At 43.1% G+C, this 23,633-nt stretch overlaps 1 protein-coding gene across 1 annotated transcript in view; it reads left to right on the forward strand.

The window, feature by feature from the left end:
- Positions 1–22,442, forward strand: part of ICA1L (islet cell autoantigen 1 like) — a gene marked incomplete at both ends in the record, with an annotated part of 44,412 nt that extends 21,970 nt beyond the window's left edge. Inside the window, 4 exons of the mRNA XM_080690342.1 lie at positions 1,401–1,444; positions 12,646–12,903; positions 16,868–16,942; positions 22,327–22,442. Of these exons, the coding sequence (XP_080546468.1) occupies positions 1,401–1,444; positions 12,646–12,903; positions 16,868–16,942; positions 22,327–22,442 (493 nt within the window). The remainder of the gene's footprint in view (positions 1–1,400; positions 1,445–12,645; positions 12,904–16,867; positions 16,943–22,326) is intronic.
- Positions 22,443–23,633: the final 1,191 nt, after the last annotated feature.

Consider the following 23,633-nt stretch of genomic DNA (forward strand, 5'->3'; position numbering starts at 1 on the left):
ATCCTCCTGTCTCTGCCTCCCAAGCGTGGGGATCATAAGAGTGCTCTACCACGCCCGGCTGCAACCTAATTCTTGACTGAGTATAAAAGCATTCTCAGAAACAAGGTCCAAACATGACAAACCATACTGTTGAATCAAAAGTGATCCTAAATATAAGGCATTTCACCATTTTCTTTAGGGGTCAGCTAAAAACTTGAATTCATAAATGTTTTAGGATCAATATTTATCAAATGTTTAGTTATAACCAGTTGTAGTATCCCATGCTTGTAATCCCAGCATTTGGGAGGCTGAGACAGGAGGATCCCAGTTTGTGGCCAGTCTCAGCTACTCAGTGAGGCCCTTTGCAACTCAGTGAGACCCTGTTTCATAATAAAGAATTAAAAAATAGGGCTGGGGGTATAGCTTGGAGGTAGAATGCCCCTGGGTTCCATCTCTGATACCACACACAAAAAAAAGAATAAAAAACAGGGCTGGGGGTGTAGCTCAGAGGAAGAATGACCCTGGGCTCCATCCCCAGTACTGCAAAAAAGAAAGTTAATATATCACATGGCGTGATATATGTATGTACAAATATTTCACACATATACTGGGAATTAAACCCAATGGCATTCTACCTCCAAGCTATACCCCTAGCCCTTTTTTTATTTTATTTTTTGTTTTGGAACAGGGTCTTGCTACATTGCTGAGAATCTCAGTACACAGCTGAGGCTGTCCTTGAACCTGGGCTCCTCCTGTCTCAGTCTCCCAAGTACTGGGATTACATGAATGTGCCACCATACCTGGCTTAAAATATTTTTAATGATTTTGTGTGTGAAACAAAATTCCATGGTATGGGGTTTTTCCACTTGTGGCATCATGTCAGTGCTCAAAATGTTTTAGATTTTGGAGCATTTTGGATTTTCAAATTATGGATGCTCAGCCAGGAATCCCTGCACATGGGAGGCTGAGACAGGAGGATCGCATGGGTTCGAAGCCAGCCTCAGCTACTTAGTGAGGCTCTCAGCAACTTAGTGAGACCCTGTTCCCAAATAAAAGTATAAAATAGGTCTGGGAGTGTATCTTGGAGATAGAAAGCCCCTGGGTTCTACTCCCAATACCACCACAAAAAAATTATGGATGCTCAACCGTGATATAGCATAGTACCTACAATGCTGATATTATGATGTTGATACTCAGTAAATGATTATTGAAAACATAAGGGGTAAAACATTCTTAGTATGCCAAGATCTATAGAAGTAGAAAAATACTCTCAGACATAGATTTGGGGAGATCTACCACACAGGTATTTCATATGTCTCTTGAATTTAAAAAATTATGTAATTTTTATAAAACTGTTTGAGGAATATAAATCTCAAATGTATTTTAACAAAAATTGATGCCTTTTCTGTTTTTTTTTGCAGGATAGTTTTGTCAGAAGAAGCAGCAAGCTTTGAGAGTGAAACAGGTGAGATGGTAAATTCATTACTTTGAAATGGTCACATTTAAATGTCAAAACAGCTGGGTGCAATGGCACACACCTATGATCTTAATACTGAGGCTGAGACAGGAGAGTTACAGGTTGGAAGCCAGCCTCAGCAATTTATGTGAGGTCCTCTGCAACTTAGACCATGTTTCCAAGAAATAAAAACAGTGTGGGGCCGGGTATGGTGGCGCACGCTTGTAATCCCTGCGCTTGGGAGGCAGAACAGGAGGATCCCGCAGGTTCAAAGCCAGCCTTGCTGGCTTAAGAAACCCTGTTTTCAAATTAAAAAAATAAATAAAATCGGTCTAGGAGTGTAGCCCAGAGGTAGAAGGGTTCCATCTCCAGTACCATCAAAATAAATAAATAAATGAAAATAAAAACAGTGTGGGGATGTATCTCAGAGGTCGAATGCCTCTGGGTTCAATCCCCAGTACCACACAGACAAAAGTCCAAAGAGTTTATCAGAACCTCTGTGTAATAAAAATATTGTGTTAATATCCATTCAATTGTAAAAAAAAAAAAAGTGAAGTTCCTTATATAGAAGCCTATTCTGTATACTTTTGAGTTATCCTCCTAAGAGTGCCTAACTAGGGGGTCTGGTAGTCATTTTCAGAGAATCTAGCCTTTTCAAAAGTAAGTCGGACATGGTGGCGCACGCTTGTAATCCTAGCATTTGGGAGGCTGAAACCAGAGGACACAGTTTGCTGACAGCCTCAGCTACTTAGTGAGGCCCTCCTCAACTTAGTGAGACACTGTTTCAAAATAAAGAATACAAAAATAGGCCAGGGGATGTAGCTTGGAGGTCGGATGCCCCTGGGTTCCATCTCCAGACCCACAAAAAATTAAATTATTTAAAATGCATAAATACATTTTATAGGGCTATATTTAAGTTTCAAGTTTTTCATAGTTATGTTTGTGGAGTGTTTTGTTTTGTTTTGTTTTGGTAGTACTGGGGTTCCTGGAAACCCTTCTGCAGGATACACTCCCAGACCTGTTTTATGTTTCTTTGCCAGCACGGCTGGCTTCGAACCTGCGCGATCCTCCTGTCTCTGCCTCCCAAGCGTGGGGATTACAAGCGTGCGCCACCATGCCAGGCTTGTGTTTGTGGAGTTTTATGTGAGGGAGTAGGGGGATTGAACTAACAGACTTTCTATTGCTAAACTACAATCCACAACCTTTTTATTTTTTTATTTTGAGACTTTTGTTTTGTGGTACTAGGGATAGAACCCAGGGGCATTCTACCTCCGAGCTACACTCCCAGCCCTATTTTTATTCTTTATTTTTGAAACAAAATACTCACCAAGTTGTGGAGGGCCTAAGTAGCTGAGGCTGTCTGCGAACTGTGATCTTCCAGTCTCAGCCTCCAGAATGCTGGTATTACAAGCGTGCGCCACCACGCCCAATGTTGAGACAGAGTCTTGCTAAGTTACCACAGGCTGACTTCAAAGTTGTGAACTTTCTATCTCAGCCTCCCTAGCACTGGGACTGAATCACTTTACTTTTTTGGGGGGGGAGGTACTGGAGATGGAACAATCCAGAGCCATTCTACCTCCTAGCTACACTCCCAGCACAATTTTTATTTTTATTTTGAAACATAGTCTCACTAGGTTGGTGAAAGTCTCACTATTTGCTGAGACTATTCTCAGACCTTTGATCCTTCTGTCTCAGCCTCCCAGGTACTGGGATTACAAGGGTATGCCACCACACCTGGCTAAAACAGTCTATTTTGAAATGATAGAAATGATGGCAGCTTAACATTGACCACAAAGATATGAAGAGAAAAAAAGCCAGGAGTGGTGGCACACACTTGTAATCCCAGTATTTGGGAGGCTGAAACAGGAGGATTGCAGGTTCAAAGCCAGCCTTAGCTACTTAGTGCGGCCCTCCACAACTTAGGTTTGTTTCAAAATAAATAGTAAAAACTATTGCTTAGTGAGATTCTGTTTCAAAATAAAGAATAAATTAGGGCTGAGGGTGTAGCTCAGACATAGAATGTCTGAGTTCAATCCCCAGTATTGCAAAAAAAAAAAAGATTTAAAAAAATTAAAAGATTAGCTGGGTGTGATAGCACACACTTGTAATCCCAGCATTTGGGAAGCTGAGACAGGAGGATCATGGTTTGAGGACAGCCTCAGCTACTACTTAGTGAGGCCCTTTGCAACTCAGTGAGACCCTGTTTTAAAATAAAGAATAAAAAATAGGGCTGGGAGTATAGACTGGAGGTAGATTATCTCCAGTACTGCAAAAAAAAAAAAAAAAAGAAAGAAAGAAAGAAAGGAAGGAAGGAAGGATGGATGGATGGATGGATGGGAGGATATTTAAAGAGTTAGAGAAACCTCTAAACATACTACAATTCCTCTGCACATTGATTTTTTATTCATTTATTTATTTATTTTGGTGGCACTGAAGATAGAACCCAAGTGCCTTCTACCTCTGGGCTACACTCCCAAAAATTTACATATTTTAAAAATATTTTATTTGGAAACAGGATCTCACTCAGTTACTGAGAGCCTCACTAAGCTGCTGAAGCTGACTCTGAACCTGTCATCCTCCTGTTGCTGCCTCCCAAGTGCTGGGATTACAAGTGTTTGGCATCATGCCTGGCACATTTTGAATTTTTGATGTTCCATTGACATCTTTCTATATTGCCTTTTTCCTAATATATTAATATAATTTCTATTATTTTTAATTGTTCTTTAGTTTTAATACAAAATATATGAATGGTTTAGGACATTAGAGCATTCTGGGTTCCTACACATGGTTACTCTTACCAGTGATATTTATACCTTCTGATATTTTCTTCTCACTAGCATCATTTCCTTTAAGTTTGAAGAGCTCCCTTTAGTATTTTTGTACTATAGTTCTGGTGATGAGAAATCCTCAGTTTTATTTGGGAATATCTTTATCTCTCCCTCATATTTACAGGATATTTTTGCTTGCACTTTCTCTTCAGTACTGTCAAAGACTCATGTCACTTTCTACTGGCCGACAAGGGTTTGTTGAGAAGGCCACAGTCAGGCTAACTGGGTAACCTATGTGTTCATCTTTCTTTTCCTTTCCTCCTTCCTTCCCTTCTCCCTCCCTTCCTTTCTTCCTTTCTTATTGGGGATTGAGTCCAGGAGCATTCTACCTCCAAGCTACATTCCCAGCCCAATTTTTATTCTTTACTTTGAAACAGGGTCTCACTGAGTTGCAAAGGGCCTAAGTAGTAGCTGAGGCTGTCCAAGAACAGTGATCCTCCTGTCTCAGCCTCTCAAATGGTGGGATTACAAGTGTGCACCACCATACCCTGCTGTTATTTTTGTTTTGAAACAGGGTCTTGCTATGTTTCTTAGAGTCTCCCTACTTGCTGAGGCTGTCCTCAAACCTATGATCCTCCTGTCTCAGCCTCCCAGGTACTAGGATTACAGATGTGCACCATAGCTAGCTCAAACACATTTTAAATTTTGCACAGTGTACTTTTCATCTCAAGGATCTCTGCTTGACTTTAAAAATTACTTCTCTTTCTGTTAAGTTTCTCTGTTAGAATACTGAATCATTTCTGTGTTTTCTTGAAGCTCTTTAAGTTTCTTTAAAACAGCTATTTTGAGCTGGGTGTGGTGGAGCACTCCTGTAATCCCTGCACTTGGGGATTCAAGACAGGAGGATCGCACAGGTTCAAAGTCAGCCTCAGCTACTTAGTGAGGCTCTCAGCAACTCAGTGAGACCCTGTTTCCAAATAAAGTATAAAAGGTCTGGGAGTATAGTCTGGAGGTAGAAAGCCTCTGGGTTCCAACCCCAGTACCACTTAAAAAAAAAGCGCTTTTTTGGATTATTTGCCCAAGAGTTTATAGACACTGACTGCTATACAGTCAGTTATATAGTCTGTTCCTGGTGCCTTATTATATTCCATAAAAGTTTTTGGTGCTAGCCAGGGGTGGTAGTGCACACTTGTAATCCCACTATTTAGGAGGCTGTGACAGGAGGATCTGGGTCCGTAGCCAGCCTCAGCTACTTAGCGAGGCCCTATGCAACTTAATAAGACCCTGTTTCAAAATAAAGAATAATAAAAAAAAATTGAAGTAGAGGTGTAGCTCGGAGGTAGAATGCTCCTTGGCTCAATCCCCAGCACCACAAAAAAGAAAGTTCTTGGTGCCTGTAGAACACGACATTGCACAATAAAGGATTAGGTATTTATTCTAGTCTTCATAATTTGATTTATGATCTTCCAGATATTCTAAGCCTTATAGTCTCTGAACCTGTGTTTACTTCCACTGTTTCAGCACTAGATGGCGCTCTACGCACAGGTCTTCTATTGGTGTCCTAGCTCAGCACTGAAAGGTGCAAAGAGCCCATGTTTTGTCTCAAATAGGTAGTTGGTGTGTTGTTCAGAATGAACTAGAGAATGTCTATAAAACGTGTCTGTTCCCACGCACCTGTACTTAGAGCTCGGCTAGGCTAGGACATCTCATCATCACTCTGCCCCTGCTCAGTCACCATAGGATTCTGTCTGGCCCTGGGCTTCACTGTGGAGAGACCAGGCTCAGGCTCTTAAGCAATGACTTGGTGCTCACCTTGATTTCTTCCCCAAGGAGGAGACAGTTACTCTCTCTGTTGTGCTGCTTGGGGTTGAGATGGAATGGGTGGCAGTCCAGTTGTCACCAACACCATAATGCTGGATTACATTAGGATCCTACGGCCTGCGGAGAGCAGCAAGGTGAGGGGCAGGGCCAAGGCCCATGCGCTGGTGGCTTCCTGCAGCTGTGGCAAACTCATGACCTGAGACTGTTACAACTAGGTCCAGGTAATGCTGGCTGGGATATAAGTCCCATAGACAAGGCTGCGGGTGTCCTCTTGCCACCACGGCAGGTCCCAAGTCTGTCCACAGGCAGTGGCTTGGGGACAGGTGTTGGGTCCTGTGCTCCCTCTCCTGAGCTTCTCCTCAGTGGCTGGAGTCTGGCTCTCCACTGCTGCTCACAGTCAGCATGGGTAGAGGCCATCCCCTGGCCACTCGAATGACACAAGGCTAGGTCACACCTTAGTCTCAAAGCCACAGGGACCTGTCCAGTGTCGGGGTCATGCCAGTGACGTAGGCGGAAACATGAAACATGAATCTGCCCCACCAGAGTCAGGTCTCTATCCGATGCAGGGGACGGGCTAAAGGCTCCGCCAACGAGCACCGGCCTCAAGACAGGGCCCTGGGGCTATCTGGTGCCGAGCCTCACTGAGGTAGGCCCAATGCTGAGCTCTAAGGCTTTGCTCACTTTCTTGCCCTGTGCCCCGCTGGCTGGAGCCTTACTCCTTGCTGTGATGCCTGGGGTTGCCAAAGATTTGGTGAAGGCAGCCCCTTGGCCATCAACTAAGGAGAATTTGGAGGATCACTCTTCAGGTACTGGTCTCAGAGCGGGGTCATGGGCCTGTCTGCCATTGGGTCTCCTTGTGGCCAACCTGGTACTGGGTTTCAAATCTAAGGCCTTTCCTTAATTTGCTCTCCATCCCCAAGCTGGAGATACCTCTCTCTATACTGTGCTGGCTGGACTTGGGTAAGGAGTAGCATAGGTACCTCCTCTTCCTGCCTTCTTTACTATGTTTTTTCTTATTATTATACTAAAACTAGGCACTGTGATCCCCCACCTGGCTTCCTTAGCTCTTGTAGGGTGGAATAGTATATAAATAGTTCTTCAAATATAGCCGGGCGTGGTGGTGCACGCTTGTAATCCCAGCATTTGGGAGGCTGAGACCGGAGGATCATGGTTCGCGGACAGCCTCAGCTACTTAGGCCCTCTGCAACTCAGTGAGACCCAGTTTCAAAATAAGGAATAAAAAATTGGGCAGGGGGTGTACCTCGGAGGTCAAATGCCTCTGGGTTCCATCCCCAGACCCGCAAAAAAAAAAAAAAAAAAAAAAAAAAAAAAAATATATATATATATATATATATAGAGAGAGAGAGAGAGAGAGAGAGAGAGAGAAAGAGAGAGAGAGAGAGAGAGTCTCTGTTAATAAATCCATCTCTGGAACAGCCAGACACCATCTTGCTCCCAATCCACTTCCTTTAGTTCTTTAATCATGGGTTCATTTATTTCTCTAAATATATTTAGAAAGATAACCTTGAAGTCTGTTTTAAATCTGACATTTGGTCAGGCTCACATGCAGCTTTCGCTACCTGCCTTTTTGTTGTTATGTCGTGCTTTCCTGATTCTGTACCTGGCTTCCACATTTTCGTTGGAAAATGAACATTTTAATTAATTAATCTATTTATTTATTTATTGGCACTGAAGAAGGAACCCAGGGGCATTCTACCTCTGAGCTATAACCCACAGTGTCTCTCTCGCTCTCTCTCTCTCTATATATATATACATAAATATATATCTTTATTATTTATAAAGTGTATATATTATATTTATAAAGTATATATTATTATTAAGTATGTATTTTTATAATTTATAAAATGTATACCTTTATTATATTAATTATATATCTATATATATAATTTTTTTTGTACTGGGGGTGGAAACCAGGGGCTTTTCTACCTCCAGGCTATACTCCCAGACCTATTTTATACTTTATTTGGAAACAGGGTCTCAGTAAGTTGCTGAGAGCTTCACTAAGTAGTTGAGGCTGGCTTTGAACCTGTGCAAACCTCCTGTCTCAGCCTCCCAAGCGCTGGGATTACAAGTGTGCACCACCACACCCAGCTGGCATTACTACTTTAAATCAAAAGTAAGACTTAACAAAAGAAAGCATTTTTTTTTTTTTTAGGTACTCGGGGTTGAACCCAGGGTCATTCTACCTCCAAGATACACCTTCAGCCCTATTTTTAAAATTCTTTATTTACTGCAAAAATATTATTATTATTATTATTATCATCATCATCATAGTATAGGTCTACATATTGGCAAATACTTTGTCCTTTTTTTTTTTTTTTTTTTTTTTTTTGGTGGTACTGGGTGTGGAACCCAGGAGTGTGCCACCACACCCGGCTTTTATTTTTTTATATTTCGATGCTAGCCTTAAACGACAATCCTCCTCTCTCAGCTTCTCAAATACTGGGATTATAAGCATGTGCTGAGACATCCAAATTCGTTTTTTATTTATTTATTTTTGCTTCCCTGACCTTGGAGAGATTATTATATATGCAATTCTTTGAACTGAATCTGGTGACCTTTGACAGTACCTAGATAGTTGTATCTTTCTTTACATTTGAGTTTTCAGTTACTGTCTCTTTGAATAGCTTTCTACTCCTTTAGCATTCTCAAGTCCCTCTTGAACCCTAGTTAACTCATATATTTTGTTTTTTTGAATGCTATCCTAAAGTTTCAATAAGCTTTCTAGCTTTGAACTTATGATCTACTTGTCTTGGCCTCCCAAGTACTGGGATTATAGGCATGTGCCACCATGCCTGGATGAAATTGGATATCATAAATAATACATTTTAGTAACTTTGGGTATTAGTGCCCTCGTATGGATTTGTTTGCTTGTTTACTTGCTTAGAAAGAGCCTGAGTTATTTGGTGTAGGCTGTGCTCCATCTCTGGCCCTCCCGAGTGCCGGGTCTGGGGCACTGTCTGGGCTCGGGCTGGGCTTGTGATGACAGCAGTTTCAGCGGAGCTCTTGGCCTGTCAGTCTCCCTGACCATGCCCGGCTGTTAAACTCCAGTCAATTCCAGCTGATTGCTCTATTAATTTCAGCAATGCCCTAGAGTGTAAATTGTTCCACAGATTAAGCCAATCATATTTGGGCTCCTTTGAAGGAACAGTCCTCAAGGTCAGTGTTTGAAATTTGTTCTGACCTTAGCTGGGTTTCTCTCTGGTTCGTTCAGGTGAACTAGCTGGCCTGTAGTTCAGCCTACAGTCCAGCGCAGCTGCCAGTCTCCTGGTCCCTCTCACCACAGCCTCCACTGTCTCTCAGAGCATTTTTAAACTCGAGCTTCACACTCTGTGAAGATGAAGTTAGTTCCTTTGGGAAGAGGTTAAGAGATTTCTCTTTTAGGGTCTTCTCTCCACCAAAGGGAAGTCTCTGAGTGAAGGACTGGGCTGAGCTGGGCCCGGGACACTGGCATGCTTCTGAGTGGCACCCCATCTAGGAGCTGAGTGCTGGAGGGGCAGTGGTCTCAGGGACTTTTGGCTTGCCTCTTCCTTCTTGAAACTACCATTTTACATGTGGGGTCAGGTGGCCAAATGATCAGGGACCTGGCATTCTTAGCAGGCCACATCCAATTCAGAGTCTCCATCAGATAAGTGAAGTCAATCTGGGAGATGGGAGTATCCACTCTTTTTACTTTGGGGGGAGTACTGGGCATCAAACCCGGGGTGTTCTACCTCTGAACTATACTCCCAACACTTTATACTTTTTTAAATTTTGAAATGGGGTTTTAGCTGGGAATAGTAATGTACAACATTATAATCCTAATACTAGGTAGGCTGGGTCAAGAGGATCACAGGTTCATAGCCGGCCTCAGCAACTCAGTGAGGTTCTCAGCAATTTGGTGCCTCAGCCTTCCAAGTACTGTGATTATAGGTGTGCACCACCATGCTTGGCTGAGCCCCTACTCTTGACTACACTTATGGGACTCAACCTCAGCAACAGGGAACTGGGGAGAGGCTATGAAATGCTGGCATCCTACCCCACTGGGAAAGCGGCTTTCAGCTGAGAGTTGGGGAAAAGAGAACCCTGTATTCTTGGCTGGGGTGGAATTTCCATCTTGCCAAGTTGGAAGGGGGAGGAAGGTAATTGTTTTCCATTTCAAACTCTACAGACTCTTCAATTCCTCCCTGAATTCTAGTAGATTTTACTTAAGTAAATGTTCTTTTCATATCCTATATGTCCTTGGGACAATTTCCAGAGACTTGAAGTGCTTGGGTACTTGTTTTGTTTTAAATGACTTTTACCAATTACACTGAGTACAGACCTGTGAAACCTCTTTTTCTGTCATGATGGCCTCTTACTTTCACTCTATATTGATAAAAATTGGTTTTTGTTTTTGTCTTTTTTGTGGTACTTGGGGATGGAACCCAGGGGCCTTGATCTCCAGGCTATACCCCCAGGCCTATCTTATTTTTTATTTGGAAAAAGGGTCTCACTAATTTGCTGAAAGCTTTACTAAGTTGTTGAGGCTGGCTTCAAACTTGCAATCCTCCTGTCTCAGCCTTCCAAGGAGATTACAAGCATGTACCACTACACTCAGCTTGATAAAGTTGTTAAGAACTGTGATTTTTTTTCTTCTCTTTATCACTATTTAATACCGATATGGATTATGAATTATATTAAACAGTCCATCATTATATTTGGGCCCTATGGATTATATGAAATATTGGTTATGATATAAAGCATTATATGAAATATTCCATCATTATATTTGAAAGTCTATTCCTCTTTCAAGCAAAAGTTGTTTCATAGTCTTAAATTTTATAGGTAAAAGAATCCTTCAAAGCTGGGCATGGTCACACACACTTGTAATCCTGGTACTTGGGAGGCCGAGACAGGAGGATCATAGGTTCGCAGATAGCCTCAGCTACTTAGTGAGGCCCTCTGCAATTCAGTGAAACCCTGTTTCCTAAAATAATAGAGCTGGGGATATAGCTCAAAGGTAGAATGCCCCTGAGTTCCATCCCAAGTTCTTTCAAAATAATAATAATCGTCAGGAGCCCGGTATTGTGGCACACACTGTAATCCTGGTACTTGGGAGGTTGAGACAGGAGGATCACAGGGCAGCCAGCATTGGCTACTTAGTGAGGCCTTTCACAACTCAGTGAGACTTTGGGTGTTTTTTTTGGGGGGGGGATACTGGGGGTGGAACCCAGGGGGCTTTTCTACCTCCAGGCTATACTCCCAGACCTATTTTGTGTTTTATTTGGAAACAGGGTCTCACTAAGTTGCTGAAAGCCTCACTCAGTAGCTGAGGCTGGTTCGAACCTGCGCGATCCTCCTGTCTCAGCCTCCCAAGCGCAGGGATTACAAGTGTGTGCCACCATGCCCAGCGTGAGACTTTGTTTAAAAATAAAATATAGCCAGGCATGGTGGCGCATGCTTGTAATCCCCACGCTTGGAAGGCAGAGACAGGAGGATTGCGCAGGTTCGAAGCCAGCCGCGCGCGCTGGCTTAGGAGACCCTGTTTCCAAATAAAAATGTAAAAATAGGTCTGGGAGTGTAGTCCGGAGGTAGAAGGGCTTCCAGGAACCCCAGTACCACCAAAAAATAAAAAATAAAAAATAAAATAGGGCCAGTGCATGATGGCACGTGCTTGTAATCCCAGCATTTGGGAGGCTGAGACTGGAGGATCACGGTTCGCGAACAGCCTCAACTACTTGGTGAGGCCCTCTGCAACTCAGTGAGACCCGGTTTCAAAATAAAGAATAAAAATAGGGCTGGAGGTGCAGCTTGGAGGTGGAGTGCCTCTGGGTTCCATATCCAGTACAGCAATAAATAAATAAATAAATAAATAAATAAATTTAATTAAATAGGGCGAGGAGTATAACTCAGAGGTAGAATGCCTTGGGTTCAACCGGCAACACCAAAAGAAAAAGAAAAAAGGAAGAAAGAAAGAGAGAAAATAAATAATTGTCACATAGCTGGGTATAGGTGGCCATGCTCATAATCCCAGTACTTGGGAGGCTGAGACAGGAGAATCACAGTTTGAGGGTAGCCTCAGCTACTTAGTGAGGCCCTTTGCAACTCAGTGAGAGCCTGTTTCAAAATAAAGAATAAGAATAGGGCCAGGAGCCGGGTGTGGTGGTGCACGCTTGTAATCCCAGCATTTGGGAGGCTGAAACAGGAGGATCGCAGTTTGCAGCCAGCCTCAGCTACTTAGTGAGGTCCTTTGCAACTCAGTGAGACCCTGTTTAAAAATAATAAATAGGGCTGCAGGTGTAGCTCGGAGGTAGAATGCCCCTGGGTTCCATCCCCAGGACCACAAAATAGGGAGGGAGGGAGGGAGGGAGGGAGGGAGGGAGGGAGGGAGGGAGGGGAGGGAAAAGGAAAAAAAACTAGAAATAAGGCCGAGGGTGTAGCTTGAAGGTATACTGGGTTCAATCCCCAGTACTACAAAAAAGAAAAAGAAAATAATTGTTACATAAACTAACCAACAATTAATTGGAAAAAGTATGTTAATAAAGTGGAAGATCAGTGAAACAAATTTGATTTGTCCTATGTGCTACTTTGTTTCCTCAAAAAGTAAAAAAAAGCCTTCCTGTTTTTATTTCCAATCAGCAGTTGCAAAAGATGTACCTGTAGATTCACTGGAAAGAGAAGATTTTGAGAAGGAATTCTCATTTCTGAATAACCTAAGTCCGGGTTCGTCAAGCACTGCTGACAACACCCAAGAATGCCCGCCTTCCTCCGGGAGCCCTGGCGCCTGGCTCCTGTGCCAGGAGCCTCCTGCGGGATCTGCGCCTCTCGCTCAGTCCTCTGGGTTCCTCCCTTCAGAGCTCTTTGACCTTGGTCTTCATGCTGCTGGACTGTTCAACAGTAAGTGTCTGTACAACATGTGGACATGGGTGCTTATTTTGTCTTTACAAAGCACAGTGGTGTGCTTGTTGATGCTAGGATCAATTGGGCGATTGATTTTAAGTTCAAATATAATCGCACTGGGATCTGTTACCACGAGTGACGCGAGGGCCACTTCCTCACTACCACCACCAGACTCATGTATTCTTCACTGACTTCCCTAGGTGTCTGGTTTCTGACACCTGACCTGCTACATTACTGCTAGGTCAGGTCATACTATTGCTATCATCAAGAATGCTTTTCTCTTGTGGGTTCAGAGTTGACAAGAGACAAAGGAACTGCTCTGAGGGACAGTTCCAGGCTCTTATAGGTATAAGGTATGAGACCCTGTTTCAGAGTAAAGAATGGAAAATAGGGCTGGGGTGTAGCTTGGAGGTAGAATGCCCCTGGGTTCCATCCCCAGTACTGCAAAAATAAATAAATAAACAAAGAAGCCGGGCGTGGTGGCTCACGCTTGTAATCCCCGCGCTTGGGAGGCAGAGACAGGAGGATCGCGCAGGTTCGAAGCCAGCCATGCGCACTGGCTTAGGAGACCCTGTTTCCAAATAAAAATGTAAAAATAGGTCTGGGAGTGTAGCCCGGAGGTAGAAGGGCTTCCAGGAACCCCAGTACCACCAAAAAATAAACAAACAAACAAATAAATAAATAAATAGGGCTGGAGGTTTAGCTCAAAGGTAGAATGCACCTGGGTTCCATTCCCAGTTCCACAAGCAAACAAATAGGGTTGGGTGTGTAGCTTAGAAATAGAACATTCTGACACTGAACTAAATCCCCAGCATCACAAAAAATAAAAAAAAGAGAAAGAATGATTAAGTCTATTTCTTGCCAATTAGTTTAAATCATAATTTCACTTAAAATATACCTTGGTTAGGCTGGGTATGGTGCACACACCTGTAATCCCAGCATTTGGGAGGCTGAGACAGGAAGATCACAGTTTGCAGACAGTCTCAGCTACTACTTAGTGAGGCCCTTTGCGACTCAGTGAGAGTGTGTTTCAAACATAAAGAATAAGAATAAATAAAAATAAAAAGGGGCTGGGGGTGTAGCTCAGAGGTAGAATGCCTCTGGGTTCCATCCCTAGTATGGGATGGAACAAAAACAACAAAACAAAACCCCTATAAGCCAGACATGGTGGTGCATGCCTATAATCCTAGTACTTGGGAAGCTGAGACAGGAGGATCACAGGTTTGCCACCAGCCTCAGCTACTTAGTGAGCCCTTCCAAAATTTAGTGAGACCTTGTTTCAAAATAAAGAATAAAACATAGGGCTAGGGGTATAGCTTGGAGGTAGGATGTTCCTGGGTTCCATTCCCAGTACTGCAAAAAACAAAAACAAACAAAAAAACCGATAGCACCTATCAGTGTCTTTTTATTTTTTTTTTCAGGTCTGGGGATGGAACCCAGGGGTATTTGAACTCTGAGCTACACCCTCTGCCCTATTTTTTATTCTTTATTTTGAAACCGGGTCTCACTGAGTTGCAGAGGGCCCCACTAAGTAGCTGAGGCTGTCCGTGAACCGCGATCTTCCGGTCTCAGCCTCCCAAATGCTGGGATTATAAGTGTGGCCACTACGCCCGGCTATCAGTGTCTTAATACAATGTAATCTGTATTAAAATTCTTATGCTCATATGCTGTTTACAAACATTCCAAGGGCATGATCTGTTGTGCTTTCTATGTCAGCAGCATAAAGGTAGCTCAATAAATATCAGTTAAGTAAGTACTCAGTAAGAATTTAATGAACAGCCGGGCGTGGTGGCGCACGCTTGTAATCCCCGCGCTTGGGAGGCAGAGACAGGAGGATCACGCAGGTTCGAAGCCAGCCGCGCTGGCTTAAGAGACCGTTTCCAAATAAAAATATAAAAAATAGGTCTGGGGGTGTAGCCCCGAGGTAGAAGGGCTTCCAGGAACCCCAGTACCACCCAAAAAAAAAAAATAAAGAATTTAATGAACAGCCTAAAAGCAAAAATTGGCGGCATTATTTGATAATAATTCACGTGTTTTGTTATGGTACAATTTTATAAGACACCTATTTTTGCATGCCACCTCAAGGGCCTGGTAGTTACACAGATCTGCAAACTGACTGATCCGCCACTGTATATTCTGCCCCTCTTCCTCCTTAACTTGCCACAAGCTAGCAGCACTGGATTTTTCTCTTGCTTTTGGCAACACAATGTCAACAATTTTTTTCACCACACAGAACATCTCTAAGGTCTCTGCTTGCAGCCTATAGGCTGACAGGATAGCCTATTCAGTAGTGAAGGCAAGGGGAAAGCGAGTGTTTGGTGACTTGCTCAAGGTCTCATAGAAGTTTCAAGTTTAAAAAGTTAAGACAGCACCAAAACCTGGCCTTCTGCTCCAGAGTACAAAGCTTCATGTCACCAGCCTTTCCATTAAGTCTACTTCTTTTTCTCTTGTTATGTAGTTCAGGGGAGTGAAATGCCCTCAGAGTTAAAAGATTTGTCTTGCCGGGCGCACCCTTGTAATCCCAGCCTTGGAATCGGAGACAGGAAGATGGATGCACAGATTCGAAGCCAGCCTCAGCTACTTAGTGAGGCTCTCAGCAACTTAGTGAGACCTGTTTCCAAATAAAATGTAAAATAGATCTGGGAGTGTAGCCCACAGGTAGAAAGCCCCTAGGTTTCATCCCCAGTACCCACCCCCCCCCAAAAAAAAAAGATTTGTCTCTAGTAGCCCCATCTGCCTTAGTCTCTACTCTACTGTTCTAACAAAGTACCACAGACAGGCAATGTGTAAACAGCAGAGGTTTTGGCTCACTGTTCTGGGGCTGGGAAGCTCAAGCACACGATGTCAGCATCGGCACATCATCCTGTGGTGGAGGTGGAACGGCAGGGAGCACTGGAGACAGAGACGATGGGCCTCCTCCGACAGCGAGCCCACCCGGCTATGATGTACTGATGGCTTCGCAAAGGCAGGGCCCTCTAGGCCTGGTAACCTCTTAAGGGTCCCGCGCTGCTTAATACCACCGTGACACCAATTACATTTTTCTTTTCTTTCTTTTTTTTTTTTATTCTTTTTTTTGTGTGTGTGGTACTAGGGATGGAACATGTGCATTCTACCTCCGAGCTACACACCTGGTTCCATTTTTTATTCTATCTATGTATTTATTTATTTATTGCATGTCTGGGGATGAAACCCAGGGACATTTGACCTCTGAGCCATAGCCCCTGCCCTGTTTTTTTATTCTTTATTTTGAAATAGGGTCTCACTGAGTTGCAAAGGGCCTCACTAAGTAGCTGAGGCTATCCACAAACCACAACCCTCCTGTCTCAGCCTCCCAAATTCTGGGAGTACAAGTGTGTACCACCACAGGCAGCTTCTTTTTTATTTTAAAACGGTCTCTCTGAGTTGTGAAGGGCTTCACTAAGAGCTGAGGCTGTTAGTGAACCATAACCCTCCAGAAGGTCTCCGCCTCCCTCTCGTCTCTGCCTCCCGAATGCTGGGATTAAAAGCATGTATCACCATACCTGGGTATAATTTTTTTTAATAAAAAACTGTATTTCAAACTACTTTGAAAAATAAAAGAAGGTCTAGTTAACTCTAGCTGCAACTAAACTTAGATGACTGAATAAAATACATAATATAGATACGTTTTCAGTTTTTTGTTTGTTTGTTGGTTGGTTGGTACTGGGAGTGGAATCCAGAGGCTTTCTACCTCCGGGCTATACTCCCAGACCTATTTTTATACTTTATTTGGAAACAGGGTCTCTTAAGCCAGCTGAGGCTGGTTTTGAACCTGTGCGATCCTCCTGTCTCAGCCTCCCAAGCGCGGGGATTACAAGCGTGCGCCACCATGCCCAGCTTTACGTTTTCAGTTTTTACACTTCTTACACCTTTACCTTTTTTGGTTTCTCTGGTGCTACTTTCTCCTTGATTAACAATAGATAATTCTTACTTTCCTCCCTAGGCTGGATCTCCCAGGAGGGATCAGAACATACTGACTCCCTGCCAGTGCCTTCACAGAGTCCAAAGTTAACAAGATGTAAGCTCTATATTTTTCCCCATTGTATTAAGAATCTATTGACTTCAGATAAACTTAGAAAAGGATCACTTTATACTCTTTGTTTCACGTTGTCCAAAAAAAATTGTTAATAATGAACTGGAGCCAGGCTTGGGGGCGCATGCTTGTAATCCCCGCACTTGGGAGGCTGAGACAGGAGGATCGCACAGGATCGAAGCCAGCCTCAGCTACTTAGTGAGGCTCTCAGCAACTCAGTGAGACCCTGTTTCCAAATAAAGAATAAAATATAGGGCAGGGGGTATAGCTCAGATGTCGAATACCCGTGGGTTCTATCCCTAGACCCCCCCCACACACACACACACACAAAGAACTGGAGCCAGGCGTGGTGGTGCACACTTGTAATCCCAGTATTTGGGAGGCTGAGACAGGAGGATCGCGGTTCAAGGACAGCCTCAGCTACTTAGTGAGGCCTTCCATAACTCAGTGAGACCCTGTTTCAAAATAGGGTATAAGAAAAATAGGGCAGGGGGAGTAGCTCAGAGGTGGAATGCCCTTGGGTTCCATCCCCAGTACCGTTAAAGAAAAAAAACGGGAGCTATACTTGGATATCCCTCACCATAGATAGAAATCGTAAGCTCTGCACTTCGCTCTGGGCTAGGTTGGTTGATAACGCTTATACTATTTTGGATGGAAGATGAGCTTTTCTCTGCAGTGCTGGGGATGGAATGCAGGGTTCTGCTTGTGCTAAGTGAGCATGTTAGCACTGAGCCACACTCCAGCCTCGAATCATAACTTCCTATTTCCTCAGTGCCGTTATTAGTGAGTTAACATCTCTTATAGGAAAATACTTTCCCATATTCCCTTTTTTGTTTGTGGTACTGGGGATGGAACCCAGGGGCATTCTACCTCTGAGCTATACCCCCAGCCCTATTTTTTTTATGCTTTATTTTTGGTGGTACTGGGGATGGAACCCAGGGGCCTTCTACCTCTGGGCTACGCTCCCAGACCTATTTTATATTTTATTTGGAAACAGGGTCTCTTAAGCCAGCTGAGGCTGGCTTCGAACCTGCGCGATCCTCCTGTCTCAGCCTCCCAAGCGCGGGGATTACAAGCGTGCGCCACCACACCCGGCTTTTTTGCTTTATTTTTGAAAAAGAGTCTCACTGAATTGCAAAGGACCTCACTAAGTAGCTGAGGCTGGCCAAGAACTGCGATTCTCCTGTCTCAGCCTTCCAAGTGCTGGATTACAAGCTTGTGAGACCACACCCAGCTTTGAAATTCTTTTTTTAATTTAAAAAAAGGGTTGTTTGTTTTGTTTTGTTTTTTAGTATTGGGGATTAAGCCCAGGGCATTCTACCTCCAAGCTACCCCAGCTGTTTTTATTTTTTAAATTTTGAAACAGGTTCTTGCAGCTTTTCTGAGGCTGGCCTTGAATCTGTTATCCTCCTATCTCAGCTTCCCAAGTACTGGGATTGTAGGTGTTTGCTGCCATGGCCAGTTTAGCTGAAATTCTTCGTAACCTAAAAATTAAGTCATTATGTGCCCAATTCATTAGTCATACAGGAATGAGAACTAAAACTAAATGCGTTACCAAAACCCACCTACCAGAAAGAGTAAAATGAAAATAAAGTCCACAGCGACAGGTATGTGGAAGAACTAGAATCTCACACACTGTTTATAGGAATGCTATTGGGATTATTCTTTAGAAAACCATTTTGTAGTTTTTACTCGAACAAAGTATACATATGCCTGAGGTCAAGCAATACCACTTACAAGTACCCCACCAACAGGAGTCCACCTGTGTATTTACCAACATGAAGGCAAAAGCAGCTCATCACGATATGGCTGCCAGCGGCCCAGAATGAATGTGGTCCCATTTCCTAAGGTGGCGGAGTTGTGACTGGAAGGGAATCACAGGGAGGAAGCGCCTCTTGACCATGCTCCAGGTCTCAATGTTGGGATTGTTTATGGAGCGTTTCCTTTAGGAAAGTTGACCACAGGGGCCAGGCGTAGTGGCTCCCACTTTAATGACTTAAAATCCCAGCATTCAGGACGCTGAGACTGGAGAATTGCAGTTCGCAGACAGCCTCAGCTACTTAGCGAAGCCCTTCAAAACTCAGTGAGACCCTATTCAAAAAAAAAAAAAAAGACTAAAAAATGTGGGTGTAGCTCATGTACAATGCCCCTACATTCCATTCCCAGTATCGCCAAAAAGAAAGGAGAGAGAGAAAGGAAGAAAGAAAGATGGATGACAACAGTTATTTTGGCTCTTTTTGTTTTCCTTTTTTCTTTTTTCTTTTTTTTTTTTGTGGTACTGGGAATGGAACCCTTCTACCTCTGGGCCACACTCCTAGACCTATTTTATATTTTATTTGGAAACAGGGTCTCTTAAGCCAGCGAGGCTGACTTCGAACCTGCGCGATCCTCCTGTCTCTGCCTCCCAAGCGTGCGGATTACAAGCCTGTGCCACCACACCCGGCTTTGTTTTTCTATTTTAATTAATTAGGTAACTTATTTATTTATTGTGGTACTGGGGATGGAACCCAGGGACTTTCTACCTCCAGGCTATACCCCAGACCTATTTTATATTTTATTTGGAAACAGGGTCTCACTAAGTTGCTGAGAGCCTCACTAAGTAGCTGAGGCTGGCTTCAAACCTGTGCGATCCTCCTGTCTCAGCCTCCCAAGCCCGGGGATTACAACCGTGCACCACCACGCCCGGCTTGGCTCTCTTTTTTATTTATATATTTTATTAATATTATTTATAATATTGTATAATTCATGTTCTATTTGCTATGTTTTAAGAATCTCTGAAGGGCCGGGTGTGGTGGCGCACGCTTGTAATCCCCGTGCTTGGGAGGTTGAGACAGGAGGATCGCATGGGTTCGAAGCCAGCCTCAGCTACTTAGTGAGGCTCTCAGCAACTCAGTGAGACCCTGTTTTCAAATATAAAATAGGTCTGAGAGTATAGCCCGGAGGTAGAGAGCCCCTGGGTTCCACCCCTAGTACCACCAAAACAAAAAAAAAAGAATCTCTACAGGCAATAATAGTGTATTGCAGGGAGAGTCCCCTTTAAAAAAAATGTAACTGAGTCCTTTATTCCCATTATGACTGAGGAGTATAAAAACGCCCTCATTTGTATAACTCTGTAACTTACATACTCATCAAAACTCCCTGACAGCTACAGGGAGGTCAGGTGTTACTGTAATGACCACCAGTCTTCGCTGACACCGATTCTTCCTGCATAATTATTAACAGATCCTTTGCTGCTCTCTAGTGTCCCACTGTAATGACATCTCATATGGTTATTATAAAATGAAGAAGCAAAAGCCCCTGAGGTAAAGTGATGCGCTCCTGTTACGTATCAGTAGGTGGTGCAGCCAGGACTCAAAGCCTTACCTTGCGGGTACCAGTAACGCTTCCTCAGGCTCTTCAGAGCGACGCAAGCTGCTCAAGGCTCACTCCACTCGGCCCTTCAGGCTTAGGGTCCTACTGCCCAACCCCACCCCACTGGTCTTTGGCAAGTGTTAGCTAACAAGGATAGACTGTGTGAGTAGGGGGCATGGTACTGAAGATTGAACCCATGGGTGCTCTATCACTGAGCTACACTCCCAGCCCTTAAAAAAAATTTTTTTTTTGCAATACTGGGGATGGAACCCCAGGGATATTGTACCTCTGAGCTACACCCCTGCCCTATTTTTTATTCTTTGTTTTGAAACCGGATCTCATCTCACTGAGTTGCAGAGGGCCTCACTAAGTAGTTGAGACTGTCTGTGAACCGCGATCCTCCCGTTTCAACCTCCCTAATGCTGAGATTACAAGCGTGCACCACCATGCCCAACTCCCAGTACTTTTTAAAAATTTTTGAAGCCAGGCGTGGTGGCGCACACTTGTAATCCCATCATTTGGGAGGCTGAGACTGGAGGATCGCAATTCGCAGACAGCCTCAGCTACTTAGTGAGGCCCTCTGCAACTCAGTAAAACCCGGTTAAAAGAATAAAAAATAGGCCAGGGGCTATAGCTAGGAGGTCAAATGCCCCTGGGTTCCAACCCCAGACCTGCAAAAAAAAAAAAAAAAAATTATTTTGAGATAGGGTCAATCTCTTTAAATTTTTAAGGTTTTTTTTGAACTTACAGATTATCAATATACAGAATTTCCCATTCTCTACTAGAAGATCACAGGGATTTACTAATAAGATGTTGGATTTGAAAGGTGGGCATGCTTGTAATACCAGTACTTAGAGGCTGAGACAGGAGCATCTCCAGCCTCAGCTCAAATAAGGCTCTCAGAAACCTAGCGAGACCCTGTTTCAAATAAAAGGTTGGGAGTGTAGCTCAGAGGTAGAATGCCCCCAAGTTCAACCCCCAGTAACTAACACACACACACACATGTACACACGACACTGGATCTGAAATACAGTGTACTTTGTAAAATATCATGTATATGAAAAAAACAAAGGAAACAACCATAAACCCATTATAACTGTTTGGTGTGTAGAATCAGGAGGATCCCCCCACCTTATGTCTAAGACTTTTGCAAATTTTTTTTTGTTTTGTGGTCCTAGGGATTGAACCCAGGGGCATCAGTAAAGCACAGATATCTGCATAAGCTTTTAAAATTTATCCTTAAGGTGATATAATTGGTTATTATTGTTAATTTTTTATTAAAAGAAACATCTACTGCCAGGTGTGATGGTGCACCCTGTGATCCCAGTAGCTGGAAGGCTTGAGACAAAAAGATTCAGGTTTATGGGCAGCCTCAGCAACACAGTGAGATTCTCAGCACCTAGTGAGACCCTGTTTCCAGAGGAAGAAAAAAAAAATGTCTGGGGATATAGCTCAGAATGCCCCAGGGTTTATTCTCCAGTACCATACACACACACACACACACAAAAAGAAGCATCTATTTGAAAATTATAAAAGTAGGATAGAGCTGGTTGTGGTGGTATACACTTTTAATACCCAGTATTGAGGAAGTTGGAATTAGGAGGATCATAGATTTGAAACCAGCCTCAGCAGCTCAGTGAGGCTCACATCAACTTAGTGAGACCCTGTTTCCAAATAAAAAGTTCGAAAAATAGGGCACACAAACAAAAAATAAAAGTGGGACAGAAATATTTTTTTTCAGAGGTTTTTTTTTTTTTTTTTTTTTTTTTTTGGTGGTGGTGGTACTGGGGTTCCTGGAAGCCCTTCTGCCTCCGGGCTACACTCCCAGACCTATTTTGTATTTTTATTTGGAAACAGGGTCTCTTAAGCCAGCGTGGCTGACTTTGAACCTGTGCAATCCTCCTGTCTCCACCTCCCAAGTGCAGGGATTACAAGCGTGTGCCACCATGCCTGGCTGACAAATATTTTTAAAAGTTGCAACATTTTAATGTGTTTTCTTCTTTTTTTTTTTTAAATAGCCCCCAACAGTGGTAACCAAGACATGTCAGCCTGGTTCAATCTATTTGCAGACTTGGATCCACTCTCAAACCCCGATGCCATTGGACACTCCGACGATGAACTTCTTAATGCCTGACTGAAGTTGTAATGTCCTTTCAGGGGCCTTGAGACATTAATTTTGCAACATCTTGCCTTTGTGGAAAGGTTTATATTGTAACCCACACACAAAAGCTTGGTGTTTGTGAATGTAACACCTGTCAGCCAACTTGAGACAGATGGTAAGGACGCATTTGAATACATTAAGTTTATCTTTAGTATTTTGGATTTGCAGCTGTTGCTACTATGTGGACATTTTTAGAAACCACTGAGTATGCAATATTTAGATACCAAAATTTATGTCAAAATGACAGGAATAATTCTACCAATTAGGAGGAGTTGGGCTTATTTCTTTGGAAAGTGTTTTATATTTAAGTTGCCTTACCGGCTATGAGAATTTTGTGTGTGAATAAAGGATAGCATGTACATTGGGTTGTGGCTTGGGGTTGATTTTTAAATAAAACAGTAATGGGGATTTTCTGTTGTGGAAAACAGCACTAGAACTAGATCAGCTTTTTTTTTTTTTTTTTGTTAGAAAGGTAGAATGACATTTGAAAACTCAATTTGCTTTAATGAAACCATTGAGAAACCTGTACTTGTTTTTCTCCATTTGAAGGTTAAAATGTAAAGCTACTTTCACTCATACAAAATCGCAGATCCTTCCCCCCCATTCCATTACTAAATTTTTATCCTACTAAATTAGCAGGATGGTTAATTTGCCAAGCCTATCCTCTGTAGAAGAGGAAAAATAAATCTGTCTTCCCATCTCATAAACCACAAGAATATTCTTCGGGACACTGTGCAAGTGTCTCAGGCCTGATTTTTCACACACATTACTGCTATAGTCATGTGCAGTATTCATTTTCCTCTTGAAAGGAAACTGAGGGAAAACATAACCACTGGCCATCGTTTTCCTGAAATTACCAAGAAACTTCTTTCTGAAGGAGACAATTCTAAACACCTTACTCTTTTTACATAATAGCTGTATCCTATATTTCCTAATGACTCAGACCAAAATATTTTCTGGCAGAGATACAGAAAGCTCCACATGACCCAGGGAGCGTCTTTACTCCCACGTCTCCCTTTCTGCGGGGACATCATCATCGGCTCTACCTGACTACTAAGCAAGAGCCGTTACCCTGACAGCATTTAGAACCTAAGTTTTGGAGGGAGGGCTATTTAATGGAAATGAGTGAATGCATATGAAAACATACCTACTTTACACACACAC

The sequence above is a fragment of the Muscardinus avellanarius genome (genome assembly GCF_963383645.1).
Source record: "Muscardinus avellanarius genome assembly, chromosome: 2".
Lineage (NCBI taxonomy): Eukaryota > Metazoa > Chordata > Mammalia > Rodentia > Gliridae > Muscardinus > Muscardinus avellanarius.